General features: G+C 36.0%; 1 protein-coding gene across 1 annotated transcript in view; it reads right to left on the bottom strand.

Annotated features, from left to right (window-relative positions):
* Positions 1 to 23,703, bottom strand: part of COL24A1 (collagen type XXIV alpha 1 chain) — a 366,899-nt gene that overhangs the window by 34,815 nt on the left and 308,381 nt on the right. Inside the window, exons 48-53 of the mRNA XM_057310505.1 lie at positions 12,600 to 12,707; positions 10,907 to 11,014; positions 10,762 to 10,815; positions 9,926 to 9,988; positions 6,396 to 6,449; positions 2,093 to 2,128 (exon numbers count right to left, since the gene is read on the bottom strand). Coding sequence (XP_057166488.1) covers positions 2,093 to 2,128; positions 6,396 to 6,449; positions 9,926 to 9,988; positions 10,762 to 10,815; positions 10,907 to 11,014; positions 12,600 to 12,707 — 423 coding nt within the window. The remainder of the gene's footprint in view (positions 1 to 2,092; positions 2,129 to 6,395; positions 6,450 to 9,925; positions 9,989 to 10,761; positions 10,816 to 10,906; positions 11,015 to 12,599; positions 12,708 to 23,703) is intronic.

The following is a 23,703-nucleotide window of genomic DNA, read 5'->3' as shown; positions in this document are numbered from 1 at the left end:
ATGTGATATGTCCAACTGTAAGGAAGCAGGTTAAGATAAGATAGGGAATCTCAGGCAGATGGGGGCAATGCTATTTTACAGAGGCTATGAGAAAAAGCCCCTCTGAGAAGAGGACATTTAAGTAAAGAGTAAGGAACACTTCCCAGGCATTGTACGAGGTCCTGACTACTAGTTATTATGTCCACAGGTGGCAGTTGGGTTGAGGATAAAACGTCAGCAAGTAAGTCCACCTTGAGCAAATTATTATTATTTTTTTAAGATTTTATTTATTTATTTGACAGAGATAGAGACAGCCAGCGAGAGAGGGAACACAAGCAGGGGGAGTGGGAGAGGAAGAAGCAGGCTCATAGCGGAGGAGCCTGATGTGGGGCTCGATCCCATAACGCCGGGATCACACCCTGAGCCAAGGCAGACGCTTAACCGCTGTGCCACCCAGGCGCCCCTTGAGCACATTATCTTTAAATTACAACCTCATGAGTAGGAACTACAGGGATAAAGAGCATGGGCAAGGAAAGCAGGTGCACAACCCAGAAAGTGAAGAGAGAGCAGTGAGAACAAAAGAAAGGGATGCCCAGGTCGCAGAAGTCTGGCGAGGGTGAGACATCCGGGCTATTTCAGCTGGTTTTTGCAGGACACGGCTCCCGATACATCACCGATCTGAGACAGCCCATCACTGAGTGTTCTTTACTTTTGTCCGCGTTCCCCTGTGGTGATGGCCGGACTGGTGCCACCACCTGCTTTATTCTGGATGCCATATGTCTATCTGCACGACCTAAAATTTCAGGTATGATCCGATGAATTTGCAGTCCATCAGGGCCACTGAATTTTCTTTTGTACAAAATGCCCGTGACATTGTCATAGGGACTTGAGGTTTCCTAATCCTGATGAAAGCTTATGTTCCAGCTACACTACTTGGAGAGAGCAGGTCGGGATAGCAGTTGGAGATGGACAAGTCTGGAAAATGGGCTAATTCCAAGCCTCTCTACTTTTTCTTCCCCCTTTCCACTCTTCCTGGGGGATATGACTTCACTGTGTGCAGTCATCCTTGCTTCCTGCTAGAGTAAGTCCCCTGAGAAAATATGAAGGCCATGCTTCTGCAAATTAAAAACAGCTATTTTGGGGCGCCTGGTTGGCTCAGTCAGTAGAGCGTGATCTCAGGATTTTGAGTTCAAGCCTCACGTTGGGTATAGAGAGTACTTAAAAATAAAATCCTACAAAAAAAAAAAAAAGAAAGAAAGAAAAAGGAAAACATCTATTTGATGCCCTCTGGGGATTCTTAGGCTCTCTGAAATCACTTAATTTCCCTTCCTCAGCTAAGAAGACTGCATAACTGCAACTTCCTCATTCTAAGTCCCAAGCATACCCTACAGTGAAAAGAGAAAATGTCAGCTGTCAATGTAATTTCATTACCTATTAAGCAAGACTTTTCTGCAACCTTAAGTTTCTTCTAATTTGCCTTCTGTACTCGGTTTCACTCCCCCTCATTTTACTCCATGCCCGCGCTCTGTTTAAGCTGCTGCTTCAGTCAGGTCAGCAGAATCTCTGCTGCGAAAGTGGCCTCTTTACAAAATATCTTCTTTAACCCGAAGAATTGGCATCCCGGAAAAGTAGGAAATAGCGCCAGCATAAGCCATTTAGGGCCAGAACGTGCTATGTAACTTTTGCCCATCCTCTCATAACTGTTTCCAATTGGCTGCAATATACAGTAATGATCTGCTTCTGCTTTGCACCTCTTGGGCGTGACTGGCTGCAGTGGGTAGAGCCCTAAGGAGCCCAGGCAGCGCTCTTGCTCCAGCACTGGTGTAGGAGGCTCACAGAGCAAATGCCTGATGCCCGGCAAGGCAAATATGCCACTTCACACAGTGCCTGGGAAGAATCTGATTGGCAGGTTCTTAAACATGTTCAGGGGTTATTCAGGTCTCACTACAATGTATCACATAGATTAGTTCTCCTTCCTGAAAACTGTAATTTTATTTTTATTCCACAAGTATCAGAGACATAATAGTGAAAAAAAATCAAACAATGTCCTTGTTTTTATGGAACTTATACAGCCCAGTGACAAGTGATAATACAACCACAAATTTAAACTTACAGTTTCACCTCTAAAGCCTTTTTCACCTCTGGGTCCCTAAAAGAAAACAAGAAATGTTCGTTTAGTGCTACTGACAGTTCTTTACCAAATGTGGTTGAGGCTATACACAGAAACATGAGAACTTATGTTTTTGTTTTTTCTCTCTAGCAAGACTTCTTTAGCAAATTTATATAAATTCTAGTTTCCTTTTCCTAAGGTAAGCAAAGCAAAACGCAAACAAAAACAATTTATTGATTTTTCATGTTGTGCACAGAGACAGGGATAACAAGCACTCAGTTAAGTCAAAACAGCATATGTGGCAATTAAATACAGGGCAATTTAGGAGGGAAGATTAAATTCTTCTAATATTTGTTTACCTCAGCCTTTGAAAACCTTGTTTCTAGGGTGATGTCCTCCTTTTCTTTCATTTTCTCTTTCTATTCTTCCTACAACCCACAAACTTTTGATATGTTGTATACGAGAACATTCTATTCAAAATATTTTCTAACTTTCCTTAAGACTTCCTCTTTGATCCATGGATTATTTAGAAGTACACAGTTTAATTTTCAAGTGTTTGGGGATTTTCTCATTATCTTTCCAGTTTACTGATTTTTACTTTAATTCCATTATGGCCAGAGAACATACCTTGAATGACTTCAGTTCTTTTAAGTTTAGTAAAAAATTTTCTATGATTCAAAATATGGTCTATTTCAGTGATTTTCCTGTACATTTGAAAGAAAGTACAGTCTGTTACTAGATGGACCTACTGTTCTAAAAATTTCTGTTAAAATTTTTGTTTTCATCCTTGTGGAAATAATATATGTATTTTTTATTTAAAAAATGAGATAATGCTATTCATCTTTTCAAAAACCTGAATTTACACTTCCACAATGTATGTTTTCCATATCAATCCACATTCTTCCAGATAATTATAATGCTTATTTAGTGTTTAATAAACTATAACCTTCTTATTGAATTTCCTATTAGATTATTTCTAATTTTGGTCATTATGACAGTATGACAAATCACCTTGCACTCTTCAGAAAGTTTGCTTGAGATTGCATGCCTGCCTGCAATATACGGGAGTGTATGTCCTCTGACACAGGCCATGTACTATCATTCTTTGTTAATCTTGCAGGTTAAAAATACGATCTCATTATTTTGCCATTGATATTACTTCTTTTGTGTTTCCTGCCTTGTTCTGAACTCCTTTTAAACCGGGATATTAACTTTCAAAAACTAATTTTTAAGATACTTTTATAGAACTTGTTTTTATGCCCTCCCCCGCCTCCAGCCCAGTATTAACAAGTTGGTATGTACTTTTTTTTCATACCTTTTTTCCTAATCAAATATTGACAAATATATTGATGTATGAATGGGGTGACTGGTCATGTTTTATAATACTGATGTCATATTATATACTCTTCGATGCATCCGATTTTTCACAGTTAACAATACATCATGAACAACCACAAGGCAGCTGAACTAGACATCACCAGTTGTTTTTAATAGTTGCATAGTATTCTATGAAATGGCTAGACTGTGGTTTATACAACCATTCCTCTATAGATGAACATGTGATTTCAAGTTTTGCTAATACATCCAGTACTGCGAAAAAAATCTTTGTAAACTTTCCTTAGTGTACTGAGTGCTTAATTTCAATGGCACAAATTCCTCCAAGTGGAAGTGATTGGTCAAAATGTATATGCACTTATATTTTAACAAATATCTTTCCATGAAGGCTATAATTCACATTTCTACTAGTAATAAACTGTTCTCCCTCATTCCCTTCTGAAAGGTTAGATGTAATATCTTATTATTACTTTAATTTGCATTTCTGTGACTGTAAGTTAGGAGAGCATCTTTCCAAATAATTATTGACATTTTGGATTTGTTCAATTTTCTATTGAGTTTTCTTTTTTTAAATTTTTTTTAAATTTTTGTTTTGTTATATTAATCACCATACTATTGAGTTTTCTATCTTTTTCATACCAACTTGTAAGAACTCTTTATACATGAACTCATTATACATTTTTGCAATTACTTTTTCCTAGCTTATATTAATTTTGCTTATGGAATCTTTTGTCTTTCAAAATATTAAAATTTTCAAGCAAACACATATTCTGTTCTTTTATATAGTTTTCAGATTTCCTTTCTTATATAAAAAGTCTTCTCGACCCTTAAGCTATACTTCTGCTTTCTAGATATTTTAAATACTTTAAAGTGTTTAAAAAAAAGATTTAAAAAAAAGTTGGGTGAAATAAGGTTCCAATTTCTTACAGCAATAGTGGGACTAAAAGTAATTCCATCTCCCTTTCCTGTCACTGGTGTAAGAATGGGCATGTGGCTGATCAATGGACATGAGGAAAAATGCAGTGGAAGACTTCTGGGAAAAGCTTTATTTTTTCCCAAGATAGGACTGTAGATCAGATTTCACTGTGGATAATTATGTCTGGATGTAATTGCTGAGAAATGGTAGTCATCTTGCTAAAAGCCTAATTATGAAGCTAACATTCAGGATGGCAAAGTAGAGCCATGGAAAGAAACTGGTCTTGGATAACATGATTGAGTCACTAAACTAACCACATCTGAAGCCCTTCATACCTCTGGGCTTCCCACAAGGTATATAAATTTCCTTATTATTAAAGCCAGTTTGATTCAGGGTTTCTATTAACTTACAGCCCACATCATCCCGAGATACCATTTTTGTTATTCTTTAAATACCATTTTTGTTATAAATTAAATTCCTATATAGTATGAGGTCTAATTCTGGACTCCAGCCTATCTACACTCATCTATTTGTTTATTCCCTTGTACTATCATATAGTTTCATCTACAAGGACTTTGAAGTAATGTTTCCTTATTTGGAAAAGCAAGTCTTTCATTCCCCACCACTATTTTTTTCCCCCACAAAGTATTGGCCATTTTCAAGTGCTTATTCTTTCATAGTGAACTTTTCTTAGAAGTTTCTTCTTAGAATGGAAAAAATGGAATATGGAAAATATTTGATGTGCATGTTGAATATCATAAGGACCTTTAAGAACAATCTATGAACATTTTAATTGAGCCATTTCTTTATTATAATTTCCTTGACCAGTTAATATTTTACAATTTTTCACGGAGGAGAACAATCATTCAGTAATCACAAGTGTGTGTTTCTTAGCTTGCTGAAGAACCACCCACCAAAATCTGAGAATTCTTTCACTTACAATCTCTCACTTACACTATATAGCTCTGAGTGGTAAATGCTGAAAATCTAGAGAAATGTTGAATTACACTTTTCATTTTGTAAAATAAAAAATTCAGCAATTTTTGTGGGAAATTCTTCTGCAATTTATCAAAGAGAATATATTTATATCCAAAACATTCCATTTTATATATTAAGACTCTGTGTCTTTCTATATAACACTCTCAAATTATTCAAAATATTGGTTCGCTGCAGGGAATACATCTTTCCTCTCTAGGTCTCAATTTGCCCCTACCTACTGGGTTCTTCCTCTTGCAAGTTTACACTATTGGTAGTATTGTAAAACTCTCCCCTGACCACTCTGCCAACCATTGTCTTATTTTTCTGTTTTATTTCATACTCAAATTTCTGAAGGTACTGGCCTCTACTAACTGTCTCAGTTTCCTCTCCAGACACAGCTTGAAGGGGGTAGAAAGAGCACTGATCTTGAAGGAAGAAACATCACCTATGTAGTTCACTAGCTGTACCACCTTGAATAACTAGGTGAACCTCTGTAAACCTAATATGTTTCCCCATGTCTTAAATAGAAATAATAATGCCTACTTCAAAGTTTGCTGTAGGAATTTGAGAAAAGTTATTAAATATTTATATCTACTTCCTTCCTTACTGCAGTCTGTACTTTGTCTTCACTATAATTTATTTTCTTCAAGATCACTGTTAACCACTGCTTACTTGAAACTCATCTATCTGAACCTTGTGCTTTTCTGTTTTTCCTGGTATTCCCACCAACTATCTCTTTCCTTTATAGCGGGTGGGACTTCCAAAGACTCAAATCTTGGCTGTCTACACTTCTTTTGCTATGCTTTCTCCTTCAGAAAACGGGTTCTTTTTATTGCTTTAGTGATCACCTCTGTACTAATGATGTCTACCTCACTATATACACCTTCTTCATTACATTTATGGTCTTGAAGTTCTTAGGAACCACCTTCTAGATGAAAATGTACATCTATTTTTGCCCTTGGCTTCTCCAATACACAGGGTGATCCTTTTTGGATTACTCTAGAAATAGGGTTAAAGAGGGTTAAAAAAACAAGAATATGAAAAAGAAAAGGAAGACCTATATTGTAACAAACTTACAGTTCTACCTGTTGGGCCTATTATACCTTCTTTGCCAAAGGGGCCAGTGGTTCCCTGTTGAGGTAAAAGAAAATCAGTAAGTCTCACTTCCAGTATAATGCAGAAAAATTCTAGAAAATTTCTTGTGCAATGATAAAATAGTCCATGTCCACATAATTCCAGTTTTTAGTATAAAATCTTATAGTATCAGAACAAATTATAGTACTTTTAATTTGCAGTATGTGACACAAGTCTATAAATTATTACAGATCCATATCAGGAGAGTTACATCTGTATCATTTCTAACAAAGTGATAAATCAGCATTACGATTTTTATGTGGTGATAACTTCAACGATGCCATTCTACACGTGGGTCATTACATAACAAATGCAATTTCTTTACATAAAAAAGACTACATAGAATGATGAACAAAATTTTGAATAACTTTCTTTACAGATGATGAAGGAGATGTCTGAGTGACATGAAGCATGGAATTGAGAGAAGGCATGGGAAAGAAACACAGAGCATCACATGTGACCAGCTTCAGTTTCTCCATCTGTTAAATAAGATTGCCTGTGTCATAGGGTCATTGTGAGAATTAAATGTGAAAAATGATTTTGAAACTGTGACTCAATATTTTTATACATTACAAAATGATCCCCACATTAAGTCTAGTTACTGTCAGTATACAAAGTTATTACAATATTACTGACTACGTTTCCTATTCTGTAAATTACATCCTCATGCTTACTGATTTTAAAACTGGAAGTTTGTGCTTCTTAATTCCCCTCACCTATTTTGCCTGCCCTCAACCCTTCCCCTCCTCTAGTTACTAACAGTTTGTTTCCTTATATCTATGTATCTGCTTCAATTTTGTTTTGTTGGCTTGTTTTATTTTTTAGAATCCACATACAAGTAAGATCTTACTGTATTTTCCTTTCTCTGTCTGACTTACCATTTCTTTATGAATACAAAATACCTATTATAGTTATTTTCCCTTAGCCTCCACTCCCACTTTCACTCGCAAATTTCAATCTTTCTGGCTCACACTTAACCTGAATACTTAAATGTAGGTATCTAATAGGCTTTCTCTTTGTCCAACTCCTGCCACAGTACAGAAAATACTAGCAATTGAGATCATTATGTCATAAAGTTCATCCACAGATAGCCACTTAGAATAAGAGAAATCAGCTGGCACTATAAAAGTAAATCTAATGGAATCACTTTTAAATACAGAGACTGACTTTAAGTGATAATTTGTAAATATGGTACCCAAATCTCAAAGACCCACAATCAAATCAAGATAGTTGATTTCTTATTCTAATCAAATTTAAGCCCTAGACTGGTTTATCACTGGAAAAAAGTCAACAAAGTTTTCATCTAATGAACTAGACCATGATCTGACTCTCTAAAATAATGATTTGTTAAAAGAATGGAGAGGTATACATGAACTCCAGAAAACAGTAGACCAAACAGCAAAAAATTGTCTATGTTTATCTAAATGTGTCTGAAAGATGAGGTGTTATGATTTTATTTATTATTTTTTTTATATTTTTAGAGAGGGAGAGAGAGGTGGTGGGGGAGGGGCAGAGAAAGAGGGAGAGAGAGAATCTCAAGCAGGCTCCATGCCCAGCCCGGAGAATGAGGCACGGCTCCATCTCACAACCCTGAGATCATGACCTGAGGTGAAATCAAGAGTCAGACTCTTAATGGACTAAGTCACCCAGGTGCCCCTGAGGTGTTATCATCTTAATAGTTGGTACCAGTTAACTATATAAATACATCTTTGAAATGAACAATTAATCCAGCTGTTTCCTACTTCAATTAATTTAATTTATTTGATCATCTAGTATTTATTGATTTTTGAGCAGGAACTAGTTACTAGGCCACTTAATATCCAGTCTATATTCTAATTATGCAATTAGCAGGCAACCTTATGACATATTATTTGGTCAATCAGCTGTGGATTCAAATTTTGGCTCTTTTACTTACTAGCCAGATATGGCCTTGAGCAAATTACCTTTCAAAGACTTAGTTTCCCCACCTGAAAAATGGGGATAATAGCATCTCTCACAGGATTTTTATCAGGATTAAATGATACAAGGGATACAAACTGAACACTGGTAGATAATAGTTTTTTGCTAAATAATAACCTATCATGACTTTTCACTTGTCTTTATAATGTCTTGATATCTGCAATTATAAATTAGTATTTGTGAGCAGTTACCAGAACTTTACTATTGGTGAACGGATAACATTTCTGGAGCTGCAAAGCAGTATAAGCTCAGACTCTGGCCTACAGACCCGGCACTCGGTAAGAAGATTCCGCTTAGGACAGATGTTAGGCAAGCAGCCAACTTCTCTTTGACAACCTCAAGAAAGGACTAATTAATTGAGAAAACTTAATAAAACTAGAATGAAGGGATTTAACTAGTAGGGAACTTAATATATATAAGAACTTAAAAGTGATATTTATTATAGAGAAGCCTATCCATATATAACCCACCTGTGGATAATCAAGAATTGGGCCTTATATAAAGCATCAACTTTCCATGGTTCTTCAGAAATCATAAAAATAACTAATAAATTTGCACCTGAAGAAATGTTGAGGCGGGTCTTTAAACATTTCCCATGACAACCCTGACCTTTGTATTACCGAAAATAATTTATCGTAAGAATTGGGGAAGGGGTGTAGGATTTCAAAAATTTGACTTTTCATTTAATATTTTGCTCAAGACAGTGGTTTTCAGCTGTGAAGTTCTTCAAGATTCCTTTCTCCTGCTTCTGGACCACTCTCCTTTTTTCGCTCTGCCGTCTCCACCCTTGCCCTAGTAGCTGCTATTAGCCGAGGGGGTGCTACGGCTAGAGGCAAACCACTGTTTGACATTTTATAGATTTTTTTTTCAGTTTTATAGATCATCTCATCATTTAGGAGACTGTGGTTAATGAAAACAAAATCAAAACAAAAAGCAAAACTTACAAAAACCAGTAATTGCTGATGGCTTATTTATCCCTATTTATTTTTGCTACAGTTTGTGATTCTAGGCACTAAACAGCTAATTGGAGTTCTTTGGACACCAATCTTTGCAACTCTTTAAGCAGTTCTTCATCACTCTCCGGGGATAGCTACCCATGAGCTGGGAAAACATAGCTATTGGGAAATATTTTTCAAAGTGTGGTGTGAGGAGCTCTGGTCATAGGCAAGCCTCCTCCAAGCGGTGCATGGGGGTAGTCTCTGGTTGTATTAATGCTTATAACATGAAACTGCTTTATGTTTTTGTTTCTAGTGTGAGTTAATACAGTATCCACTATCAATATTAATTCTGATATATATTTTCTAAAGAACTGGGAAAATGGGTGGTCTATGGGGGCTTTTGCTCCAATTAATATATGAACTAAAAAAGGCATGTGATCTAACGAGTTTCTATCTTAAAAGTTATTTTATTATGTTATTAATTTGGAGTATATTAATTTTAGAGTTCTTAACACTAGTTCCTACAATAAGCAAAGAATCACAATTTCCCAGCAAGTAGAATGACTTTATACTTACTCTCTGTCCAATAGGACCTTTAGGACCTGATATTCCAACAATGCCAGCATCTCCTTCAGGACCCTAAAAATATAATAAAAATAAAAAGTCAAAATCTTTAACTCTATATGAACATTGTACAAGTGAAACAATCTTGTAACAATCTATTAGGAGTCAGCTCTTAAAAATGGAATATTAATGTAAATGGATAGTTAATGATGTGCGTGCGAAGTACTATGGAGGAATTGTTCTGAAGTATGCAAGTCACTTTGTTGGTTTTTTTTTTTTTAAAGATTTTATTTATTTATTCGACAGAGATAGAGACAGCCAGCGAGAGAGGGAACACAAGCAGGGGGAGTGGGAGGAAGAAGCAGGCTCATAGCGGAGGAGCCTGATGTGGGGCTCGATCCCATAATGCTGGGATCATGCCCTGAGCCGAAGGCAGACGCTTAACCGCTGTGCCACCCAGGCGCCCCTGCAAGTCACTGTGAAGTACACTAAAATGAGTTCAGAGAGGGAAAGAGGGACAGACAGATTCATGACAAAGCAAGCAAAGAGCTATGCTAGAATCTAGGTAATAGGTATATGGGTTTTCACTCATTCTCTCAACTTTGCTGTATGTTTGAAAATTTTCAAAATAAAATGTTTGGGAAAATGGAATGTGAGGGGACAAAGCGAGTTAGTCAATAAAATTGGTAGGAAAATATATAAATTTAAAATGAACATATTCAAAATTCAAATATATAACTGTACCAATGGAAATGTTGCAGATTAAGAAATACAAAGGCTTAAGTCAGAGACTAAATATTGGTATTTCGACATCTTTCTGATGAATAGCAGAAAATGTGTAAACATACTCTGGGGCCTGGGAATCCTTGGAAACCTGTCAAACCTTGAACACCGTGTTCTCCCTGCAATGTGAATAGACAGGATAATCATTATTGTGCAATGGTGGCCTGGCCTGTAGAATAATACTTAGTGAATTTCTGAGTTGGCACATACAGGCTGCCCTTTCAGGCCAGGCTCTCCACACGGTCCTTGATCACCCTGTGCTCCTTGGTGACCTCTTTTACCTTGAATTCCAGGTTGACCAGGTAGCCCTTGTTCACCCTATGGACAGAGAAAGAAAGGTGATCTTGACTTTAGAATCTACAAGCATTTTGGCTTTTAAATGAAACCAAATACAGGTCCATCCTTAGGCATAAGTACAAGGCACTGGGGAAATCAAATTCTGCATGGTCATTCTTCCTACCAATATTTTTCACACAAGTAATATTTGATTATAATAAGTAAGAAGTGTAACAGTGGGGAAAGAAAATTCCAGGGATTGTGGTCATATGTGTGGAAAGAAGAGGGAAGGAGTGACTTAAAAACTAGGAGGAGGATAGTGGGGCTAAAGAGAGAGGTGGTGTGTGTGAGGGGGGGGTTTATATATGATGGAATTTGAATTTTATTTGAATTGGTATTATTTTGCTGTGTTTTCCTCACCATACAGTGATGATTCAACTGATACCAGAAACAGAGCAGGGTCTCCTGAAGTGTGAACCCTGGTTTTTGCCATGGTTATCTTTTCAATCCTATCATTAAGAAATTTCCATTACCTTTTCCCCAAGTTTCCCTTTGATATATATTCCCTTCATTTCCTAAATTCCACTTTAAAGCTATACTTAAGCACCACTGTTTTATTTGTAAAAGTCAAGTCTTTTCTAAATTTATTTTTATTTTATTTTTGAAATGAAAGCTGTAATATCTTTCATACTATCTCTAAAAATAAGAATCAGGAGGGTTTAGAGATAGGGTAATGAAAAATGATGCTTGGTAAATTTTGATAAAAAATTCTTTAAGATTAGCAAATTATCCTTCACTGTCTGGAAACAAAGATACAGCTTTGGGATTTGACAAATATGGATCTCTTTTACTGCCAGTTCATTCTTTAGAGATAGGAATTTTATTTCACTTCCTAGTTTTAGCATTGGCTCAGCTACTTTGAATTTTAGTGGAAAGGGATGAGTCATTTCCAGTTTACTCATATGGGTCAGAATACCTAAACATTCTTTAGAACTGGAACTCTGAAAATCAAATTAAGAGGTGATAATGATGAGGGTGCCAACATCTTAATCCTTGGCTTTTATGAAATTGCTTTAGATACTGGACTAATCTTTTGGTTGTATGGGTTAATTCTGCATTGTGATAGTTCTAAAACAGGTTTTGTTTAGAAAGCCTTATTGAATGTACAATACGCCATTCAATGAATGTTAATGTAAGATTTAATTATGATCACTTTGACTCTAAGATATAAGCTCTACTCTTATCAGATTTATTAATTGGTTGGTTAGATTCAGATTCAGAGGAATAGGAAGTGTTTCTAAGAAAGTATGTATCCGGAAGTAAGTAAGGTTTCTCTTTTTAGGAGGAGAAGGTGGATGACAGGGAAGAATGAGTTGAAGAGCTTTTTTTAAAGCATCGCCTATACTGCGTTAATGAGTTGTTCTGGCAAATTACATGCACTGTGGTTATCACAGGAGATGAGTATGTCCAGGCCACAAACTTTCCTTTTCCTCCTAATGTGTTTTTATTATTGGTCAAATTTATTAAAAGCTATTAACCTTGCCATCCTGTGATCTAGCCAATGAACTCAGGGAGAATATGTCTGTCAATAGTGCTGCTCGTCCATCAGAAGAAACTGTTAAAGTACCTTTGGGCCTGGAACCCCTGGGCTTCCTGGAAGGCCTGATGACCCCTTGGCTCCTCGAGGACCTGGAGACCCAGCCAGTCCTGTTCTTCCTGGGCTGCCTCTGGTGCCCTAAGAAATAAGAAATAAAAATCTGGGCATTTCCCCAAAATCCATCCAGACGCTCAGTATATGTAGGAGGGGTTGGTGTTCTGAAAGGCTGCTGTTGACACACTGCCCAGGTCTGAGAGTTATCCTGGGCTTCTCTCCCAAGTAAGTGAAATATTTAAGTAATGTTTTGACTCACCTGAAGTCTCTAATATAGTTAATGTAATGGTTTGAGGTATTTAAAATGAAAATACTGAGGCAGTATAGTCTGTCAGTACCTTCTGACTTAAATAGCCTAATTGTAAAGTATGCGTGTTGCATTCTAACTTTCTGTATTATATTCTAGGTATGCATGACAACTACTGGTTAATGTTCCTTAAGAAAATTTTTATGCATGACATATTTTATTTTATGAATGACAACTACTGGTTAATGTTCCTTAAGAATATTTTCCTTAAGAAAAATATTCTATGGATATTAACCAGACTTACTGTGGTGATCATTTCTCAATATACACACGTATTGAATCATTATGCTGCATACCTGAAACTAATATAATATTTTATGTCCCTTATATATATATTTCAATTTAAAAAAAGATTAAGAGGGGCGCCTGGGTGGCACAGCGGTTAAGCGTCTGCCTTCAGCTCGGGGCGTGATCCCGGCGTTATGGGATCGAGTCCCACATCGGGCTCCTCCGCTGTGAGCCTGCTTCTTCCTCTCCCACTCCCCTGCTGTGTTCCCTCTCTCGCTGGCTGTCTCTATGTCAAATAAATAAAATCTTTAAAAAAAAAAAAGATTAAGAAATTAAAAAAAAAGTTATTGAGTGGTTCACTTGTTAGGCCAGCATGGAAAATCACTTACTGATATGACTTAAATCATGTCCTCAAAGTAAACTTGCTTAAGATTATTAGCCTTTTGGCAAGAACAATGGGCTGAAATGTTAAAGACATTGCAGCAGCATCAATAGTAAAAAAACAGGCATATGCTTTTGAGTGATCTTCCTTGCCTCTTGATGAATCAGTAGATGTTACCAATACTACTCAGTTGTTTATTTGGGTAGTCAATGCTGTGTTGACATGACTGAAGAATTAACCTATGTGAATAGTTTGCAGATTGACTATAGGTGAGGAATACTTTCCAAGAATTTAAAACACTAAATCAGCACAACCTCGAGTAGAATCTGCTAAAACGTGATAAAACTGACAGCAATGCATTGGGAAAAGATTTATTGAATAAATTTACAAAACTTGTGGAAATGTAAGGTATTTAAAGCTACGGATATTCATTGTGTTATTCACCATCAGGTACACGGAGGAAAACACTCAAATCTAGTATGTGTTATTGAACCAGTAGTGTCAACAGTGAATTCCATCGACTCTTGCAACCTTCACCCGTTCTGTGATATTTTTTGTGAATATAGAAACTGAATATCCTAATTTTCTCTATCACACAGCAATTTGATGGCTTAGCAGGGATAAAGTTTTATTGAGATATTTTGAGAATGAGATTGAAATGTTTTTGAATGGGAAGAACCACCCTCAACCTCTATTACTGGGTAATAAATGGCTTCGGAAATTAGATCTTGCTGCAGACTCTATAATGTTTATCAATGAATTTAACTTAAAATTATAAGGCAAAACAATGCCTATATGTGAAACATATACTTTGGTAGTCATTTCTTTTCCTTTTCCTTTTTTTTTTTTTTTTTTTAAGGGTGGTGGCAGGGGGAGAGGCAGAGGGAGAGTGAAAATCTTAAGCAGGCTCCATGCCCAGCACAGAGCCCAATACCGAGCTTGATCTCACCACCCTGAGAGCATGGCCTAAGCCAAAATCAAGAGTTGGATGCTTAATTGACTGAGTCACCCAGGGCCCCAAGTCATTTCTTTTTTTTTTTTTTAAGTCATTTTTTAAAAAAAGTAATCTCTATACCCAATATGGAGCTTGAACTCACAACCCCAAGATAAAGAGTCATATGCTCTACTGACTGAGCCAGCCAGGCGCCCCATGTGGTAAAGTCATTTTGATGACAACTAATATTTGAATCACAAGTAACGTCAAGCAACTATGTACATTTCCTGTGGTGTCAAAAATTAAAACAATAAGTGAGATCTTCATTTCCCACACAAATTTGCAGTGGGCAGATTTTCTGAGCTCAACTTCTTTCAACAGTATTTTAAGCACTAGAGGCAAGAAATTTCTATACCTCAAAAATCCATTTAACTGTGCAGCTGAGGCGTTCCCACCTAACAGTTCAATTGGAAATGCTAACATACAATGTAATGACATGCTAGAAGGCAAGTAATCAAGAGAAGAATCTAACAAAATTTTATAAATTCCTTCTAAGCAATGAATATGCACAATTAAAATCATATGTTCATGAATTTGGCAGTACCTATCTGTGTGAAGAGAATTTTCAAAGATAAAATATGGAAGACATGAGAAATCTCATTATAGGTCAGCATTAAAAAATAAAAAGAAAATTTTGATGACAGGGAACTATAATAAGCTAAATGTTATCTCTCCTCCCACAAATCATTCCATTTTTCTCATTAGACTTGTATTACAAAAAAATTGTACTAAATTACTTTATTTTGAATTTCGTAAAGAAAAATTTTGTGAAAATCTATTTTCTCTCATTACATAAGTTGTTAAATAGACCCTTAATTTTGCCTCTTTCCCTGCAAAGCCTAAAATAATTACTAATATTTACAGAAAACATTTGATGACTCCTATTTTAGGAGGTGACTGATACTTTCTGAGTTGATTCCTGGGATACTAAATTGGGTTGTGCAATCATTCTTCTAGGTATTCAGCAAATATTTGATTATGATATAGAATATTATTTACGTGAAAGGAAGTTACCATGGGAAGCCCTATGAGGAATACAAACATAAATAAAATATGGTTTTTGTTTTCAAGAAGCTTAAAATTAAGTGACAAAGATAAAATATAATATAAATAGTGATAATGAAGACAAATATTTTAAAAATTGCCAAATGAGAAGGGAGATACAAAGCAAATACTAGAGGGATCCTAAATAGGGGAAATCACCTCTGGTGCCAATCACAAAAGGAATTACTGAGAAAGCAGAGTAGAACAAGATCCTAAGATGAAGATATTGCTGGGGCCTCTGTGTGGCTCAGTAAGTTAAGGGTCCGACTCTTGATTTCAGCTCAGGTCATGATCTCAGGGTTGTGAGATCAAGACCTTCAATAGAGCCCCGTGTCGCTCTCTGCGCTGAGCATGGAGCCTGCTTGGGATTCTCTTTCCCTCCCCCTCTGCCCCACCACTGCTCGCAATGCCCTCTCTCTCTTTCTCTCTCTCTCTCTCAAAAAAAAAAAAAGATAAGGATATTGCCCTTAAAGTTACAAATATGATAGGAGAGGTGATTTGCTAAAAAATAGAGTCATTTCTGTAGAAGGTCTGTGGGAAGAATACGATTTAAAGATAAAGCCAATTTTGAATATAATACTGGAGTATTTTTCCTTTTTTCCCCAAGTTATTTTTTCCAAATTGTATCATCACATATCTTTTCACTCTCTTACTTATGGTAAATAATTCAACATAAAGAATTAGCTTTTCCAGGTAGATTTTCTTCATGATCACAAAACTGACTAAAATAATGAATGAAAATGTGTTTTATTGACTAGGTACCATGTCCTATGCTGACCACCTACAGGGAGAGATCTACTCGACTTTAAACCTTTTTTTTTTTGTTGTTCTAATTTACACTGACTATTTTATCTCTTACCATTTCTCTATATTAGTGGCTCTCAATATATGTAAGGAACAATTATGAGGACAAAATTCTCATTGATGGAAAGTAAAAGGGAGGGGAGAAAGAGAGAGAGAAGGACAGTAGGGGAGAGAGTGAAAAGAGGGAGAGGGAGGGAAAGAGAGAGACAGAAAAAGAGGGAGGAAGCAGGGCAGGGAGGAGAGAAAAGAGAGAGAGAGATCCACATTGTGGACTTAAGATTCAGGTGGTATGGTTTCCCACGTTGCTTGCATCATTAACCTAAGTGTACTAATCTCTATTTCCTTTCCCTTGCCACATGAACTTGAGAACCCTGGATTCATGTAATCTACCCTATTTCTTTCCCCTTGACACACAAACCCTGGATTCATGACATGGTGTCATTTTAGAACTCAATGCAAATGAAAGCAAATCCAGTCATAGTCATCTGAGACTTCGGGATATAAAATTTCAAAAATGTCCAATGAAGACATAGCTGTTATACCAATAGCCAGGTCTCTAATAGGAATATGACTTTACAGAAAAGGCAAGTCTCAAAAACAAAATTCTGATAAACGGTGTCCTCCCCGTTAAAAACAAAAACAGGTCGAAAACCTAAAGAAACCAATGACGCGCAGAGAAGGAAGGGTATGTAAAGCGAGGGAAACAAAACAAAACATACAGACTTAGGTCAATATATAGATTTAGTTTCAGAGTTAAACTAGGTGGAAAGTAGATCAATGTAAGGATTAAATAAAAAAAGGTGGGTTGTCTTGCAAGGCTGTGAGTATCCTATCCTTGAATGTATTGTAGAGGTAACAGATGCCACAGGGAGAGGATAACACATAACAGATTGCCCTAGACAATTTTAGGATATCTCAACATTCCAGAATTCTAATATAGTAGCACTTCACTTGTAATTTTAGGCAATTTTTAAAAATCTTTATTCACCAACAGGAAACAAATGTATCTTTTAGGTGATACATGGACAACGTACTGCTGAACGCTCCTGAAGTCAAACGGTACTTTTAGCTGAGAATGAAAGGACCCTAAGACTAGTCCTTAGGGTTAACTGAAAACTAGAAACTTTACTTGTAGTGCTACCACACATTTAACAGAGCACAATGAATATGTTCCAAGTCATTTACTGTTCATGTTGGTTTCTTAGAGAGAAATTTGAGGATAGTAGCAGAATGTTCTGGACAAAGTTCCAAACAATGTTTCATACAAGTAGAGAACAAATATTTCTTATTATGAACACAAAGATGGATGAGTAATTTTGCTTTCAAGAGAAACAGATGTTAATGCCTAGGCATTCTTTCCAGTGTCTTCTAAATGATTTGTTTAAAACCAATCAGCAAACAGTAAGTCATTCTAAGCAAATTTTTAAAAGTAAATAAAATCATATTTAATTTGTTCAGAGATGCTGAAACCAATAAACAGTTCACCCGAGTCTTAAAAAAAGTTAATAGTATGAAAAGAGTACATGATGTCTCATGGCTAGAGACTTCCATTATTCTCAGATAGGCGTCAGATTCCCTGCTGAATACGTTTTTTTTTAATTGGCATATAATTGACATATAGTATTATGTAAGTTTAAAGAGTACATGGTGTTGTTTTGGTACATTTATGCTTACGTATTACATGTGATTATTACAGTAATATTAGCCAATACCTTTATTATATCACATATTTATAATTTCTTTTTTGTGCTGAGAACAGTTAAGATTTAGTCTGCTAGCAACTTTGAAATTTACAATATGGTATTGTTGACTATAATCACCATGTTGTGCATTAGATCTCCAGAACTTATTTATCTACTAGTTGTTAGGCTGTACCCTTAAATTGGTTTTCAATCCTGCAGAAAGTGTCAATTTTGACTGGATTGAAACTGATGACTGCTTGGGTTAGTCAGTAATCAACGATATCAGCCACAACAAGAATTACTTTTTATTGAGTGTCTTCTGTGCATCAGGAACTATAAGAGTAAAAAAAAAAAAAAAAAAAAAGGAAGAAAAGAAAGAAACTATAATGGTAATATGTTTGTACTGTGTATTTAATCTGACGTCAGTGAAGGAAAGAAGAGGGACTCCTTCTCTTTCACTTTGACTTCCCTGTGGGGAAAGGAAAGAAGGGTGTGTAAGCATATACATGTTTATATATAAAACTGCTTTTTTTCTGGAACTGAATGGAAAGATCTGGGATGGAAAATGGAGTTATCTGCATATATTTAGAGGACAGAAAGAGAAAGGTTTTCGAATAATGATGACTGGTTTGTATATAATAATTAAACATAACAGAGAATGTCGCTCTGTTACTTCCTAGGCCCCTTAATTTAGTTGTCTTAATTTCATCAGGATTGAAACAAATATATTAAGGAATAAATAACAAAGAAATAAAATTTGTTAAATATAGGCAACAATAGAAATCCACATTTTAAAGTAGATTAACAAAGGAAAACCATTTTTAAAACTATGTTGAATGAAAAGACAAACATTTTTGATGTTAATTTTATTGATTTCTCAACAGTAGAATAATAAATTTAAAATGACACTAAACTTCAAATTAGTTGACTTTTTTTTTAAAGTAGCACCTTGAAAATTACTAGAAAGTTTTTTCCTTTCCCTACTTGCAAGCATCCTCTGTGCTCAAAGCATTATGTTTATATAGTTATTTACTGTGTGAGAAAATAGCAATTAAAATTAATTTACTTTCTATAGTACAAAAAATTAAGTATGATTTCCAGAATTTTTTTTTGCATTATTAGGCAATGTAAGTACTGCATTTTTTTAAAGCCAGCAAACCAATGAGTTATAAAAGTAATGCTTTGCTTCCTTTATTCCAAGCAACTAAAAACACTTCTATTTAAGTAAGGATTTCTCATTTTATTTGGTTTACTAAATATATCCCCCCCTAGGAAAGAATTGGCTGTTTAAAAAATGTGGGACAGTAATTATTAGGTGATTATATGCAAGGCTATATTATATAAAAATAATGTAGCATTCATAACATTTTCCTTCAGTGCCAGTCAAAAGTAATGTGGCCAAATGCTGGAAATAAGATTTATGAATGAGCTACACACTAAAGTCAGGAGGTAACTTTAGTTTTGAATCTCTAAACATATTAAAACTATGGAACTTGGAGCAGGTCTGAGACAAGTCATAGGGTAGTGGAGACAAGTTAGGTCTGCTTGACTTAGGTCTATTCCCAAGAGTATACAAAACTCACTCTTGTTCAGCCTTAATGAATCCAAGCATTTCAACATTGTATTACCTCACAGAAATTATTTATACATTTCCATTAGAACAACTGGTGGTTTATCAGTCTTGCAAAATGGACAGTGCAAATGTCACACTAATATTGGGCAAAATTAATGTATCTTATAAAATTTCCTTGACTCAGGTCTTAACCTATAATCACAGGACTAACAGGGACTGAAAGAGGATATTTCATTTATACTTTGGCTCTTAGACATGTCTAGGCTCACGCTACTATGAAGAAATAAATGCCCATCTTTTATTTCAAAAATAACAAATCTATAGCCATACTATCTTATTTGATCCTCTGATAATCCCGTGAACATGCCAATTCTTTCCTGACTGAAGGTTTTTCCATTTTGGTTCCTTCACATAGTATGTTCGTCCTTCATTCTTTATATACCTGGCTCAGTCTTACCTTCTCAAGGGAGATATAGTTTAACCATAGCCAAGTATGACCTCCTCCGGGAGGCCTCTACTCTCTACTCCATCTATAATCTATCTCCCACATGCTCTATCTCAAAACCCTATTTATTTTTTTCATAGAACTTTTGGAATTACCTGATTTCTCTATATATGGACTACTACCCAATTACTGGGCTGATTTATATTACATTATAATTTTTTTTTTTTTTTTAGGTAAAAAATGGTCAAATGTTGGGATACCTGGGTGGCTCAGTTGGTTAGGTGTCTGCCTTCGGCCCAGGTCATGATCCCAGGGTACTGGGATCAAGTCCCACACAGGGCTCCTTGCTCAGTGGGGAGCCTGCATCACCCTTTTGCCTGCTGCTCCCTCTGCTTGTGCTCTCTCTCTCTCTGACAAATAAGTAAATAAAATCTTTAAAAAAATGGTCAAATGTCAGACATTTCTTGCTGTTCCATGTATGTTTCATGGAGGCAGTTCTTTGTCTATCTTGTTCAGTGCTATATTTTATAACTCCTGGCTCATATTAAGCCCTGAACAAATATTTGTTGGATGAATGAATGTTAGCTTAACCATGAATATCTATTATTATTCTATGAATATCTATAATAACAATAAGAGCATCCAGTCTACTAAACACTTCACATACAATGTCTCATTTGATTTTCAGAAAAATCATATGAAGTAGGTATTATTACATTCCTATTAGATGATGCTTAAGACATTAAGTAGCTGACATACCTTAATTTTATTCAGGACTCCAAAGTCACAGTTTTTATGCAAAGACCATTCATTTTTCAAATATTTATTGAGCTTCTTTTTAAAAAGATTTTATTTATTTATTTGAGAGAGAGAATGAGAGACAGAGCACAAGTTGGGGGGAGGGAGAGGGACACGCAGACTCCCCACCAAGCAGGGAGCCCAATGCAGGGCTCAATCCCAGGACCCCAGGAATCATGACCTGAGCCAAAGGCAGATGCTTAACCAACTGAGCCACCCAGGCGCCCCTATTGAGCTTCTTCTATGGACCTGAAACTGCTGAGTGCTAGGGCTGCAAAGATGAATAAAACACAATCCCAATTCTACATGAGTTTGCCATCTTTTGTCACAGAAATACATGAGGATATGTAATCAGCAACCATATGATCTGTGTTCTGATGGAAGCAGTGTACACAAGTTCGGAGCAGGGATGCTTAACTCTGACTGGAGTGTTCCAGGAAGAGTGTCTGAAAGAGGTAACAGTTTGGTTAAGTCTTGAAAGAGCAAGAAATTGTTCATCCTAAAGTTGGATGAGTTTTCCAAGCAGAGGTCATAAATGACATGTATCAAGACATGAAAGTAAGGAATATATACAGAATTTGGGGGGGAATACCTATGTAATTAAGCATACCTGAAGGGGTATGCAGAGTGGTTAAGAACACAGGCTCTGAATCTAGATTACCTGATTTAGAATTCTGGCTCTATTATTTGCTGTCTATGTGACCTCAGGCAAGTTACTTAGTCTCTCTGAGTCTCATCTTCCTTTTCTGTAACCTAAGAGATAATAGCTATACCTACTTCATGGGTTTTGTGCGTGTGCGTGTGCGTGTGCGTGTGCGTGTGTGTATTAAATAACTTCATACATATTCAGCAATTTGAATGGTTCCTGGCACACAGTAAGCGTTTAATAATTGTTAGCTGTCATTGTGACTGAAATGCACAGCAAATGTGAGGAGAAAGATATAAGACTGGAAATGTAAACAGAGGTCAGATCATAAAATCAACATTGCACAAAGAGTATGAACTTCATTGGATTGGGAATCACTGAAGATTCAACCAGGAAAGTTACATCCTTTAGCAAATCTTTCACTTTGTTGCTAATAAGCAGCCAAACAGACTGTGTTTTGTCTGTTCTGGAAGAGTTCCTAATGAGCAATAAATGGGCCAAAACAAGCAGCAGGGGGAAGAGGGAGAAAGTAGCAATCAGGATAAGCCATGATTGGAAATCACCCTCTTAATCAAGAGTTGACAGGATCTGCTGAATGTAGATCCGGCAAATGCAAGTATGTTTCTTTCTCCAAAATACTGTGAAGAAAGAAATGTATCTTCTCAGAAACAGAAGTTTCTTTAGTGTGAGGAGCTCCCAGGCTAGACAGCACAACAGATGGGTGGCAGGGCTGCTGGTGTTCCTAACAGAGGTTTCCATGGTGGTCCTGCTACTCTGTGCTTGAGCTATGAGTGGGCTGATGAAGTGTGTTTTTCCTTCTTGTATTGGATACAATCCACAGTGGAAAACTCAAGACTTTCGATGTTCTTTTAGGACAAGCATCTCATTTTCTACAACACTTAAGCCTGTGTTCACCTGACAAAGTGCAAAGTCAAGATTGAAAGGCCTTGATTTGTCTTAAGTCAAGATGTTGGGTTTGTTTCTTTCCCTCTTTTCCAATAACCAATTTTATTAGTTGCAGCAATAAAAAATAAAAAGACTGGTAAGCCTTCATTTTGATGACAAATAGATTTATGATCTTTGCAGGGAAAAGTTGTTTTCCTTTTTCATAAATGATTGAGGCACTACAGAAGTCCAATGCGATGAAAACAGCATGGTAGACTCATTTACTACAGATGTGCTAAGTTGACTAGTCTCAAAACACTCATTTATACAGAAGGAAATTCACACAGGCAACTGTGAGCCTCCCCAATACTGTCCTTCAGTTATAGTCACATGACTTTGAAAAAACACTGAAACTGTGGAATGAATATGCCAAGAATTCTTTAACTCCTTGGCCACATCAAAAAAAGAAAGAACATTGTTTAGGAAAATCAGGCAGTTGCATAATGCTAGAAATCCCAGAATAAATATTTTTCTCAGTGGAAAAATCCAGCAGTCTTTAAAGGTAAGCCAAGAAACACCACGGTGCCATGATTTTAAAAAATAAAATAAAAATTAAAAAAAAAAAAAGACCAATGGAAAGATGTCCTTATCCGTTGTTGAAAATATTCCATAGAGACTGTGTTACTTTCTCTTAACTAGTTTTTCTATTGCCATAGTAAGTTTCAGAAATAATTACTTAGAAATAATTTTACCTAATGACCAGTTTAGCCATTGCTATCTAATGTCATTGACCAGACTAGCTCCTTATAAAGCATCACCATTCTAACTTCATATCATATATTCTACAGGACACAGAAACATTTGTAGAAAATATTTCCGTATTCATAAATACCAATAGCATGTGTAAACTTTGGGGTTAAAAAGGGGATTCTTCAAGGGAAAGTTTTTTTTTATTTTGATGGATACAAAACACTTCAATATTTATGACATCCTGATATTCAAAGTATGCATGTGAAATTTTTCTAACTTATTCTTTGAAAATGCTAACAAAGTAGAAGATGATGACTTATGACCTGATACCTAATTGCTTACTAATGACAATAGCAGACACCATTCAACTTCACGGCCCTAGGCGATATACTGAGCAATAGTCAACGGTAAGAGAATTCATTTCAATTCCTTTCCTCACAAAATCCCACGAGATTCTTATAGCCTATATAAAGGGACATGTAGCTCAGAACCTGTTTGTTTTTTTTTTTTTAAACGGCTGCCCAGTTAGAAGTAGAATAGCT

This window comes from Ursus arctos, unplaced genomic scaffold (assembly GCF_023065955.2).
Source record: "Ursus arctos isolate Adak ecotype North America unplaced genomic scaffold, UrsArc2.0 scaffold_12, whole genome shotgun sequence".
Taxonomy (NCBI): Eukaryota; Metazoa; Chordata; class Mammalia; order Carnivora; family Ursidae; genus Ursus; species Ursus arctos.
Note: the sequence above shows the minus strand (reverse complement) of the source record. Positions and strands in the feature narration are given on the sequence as shown.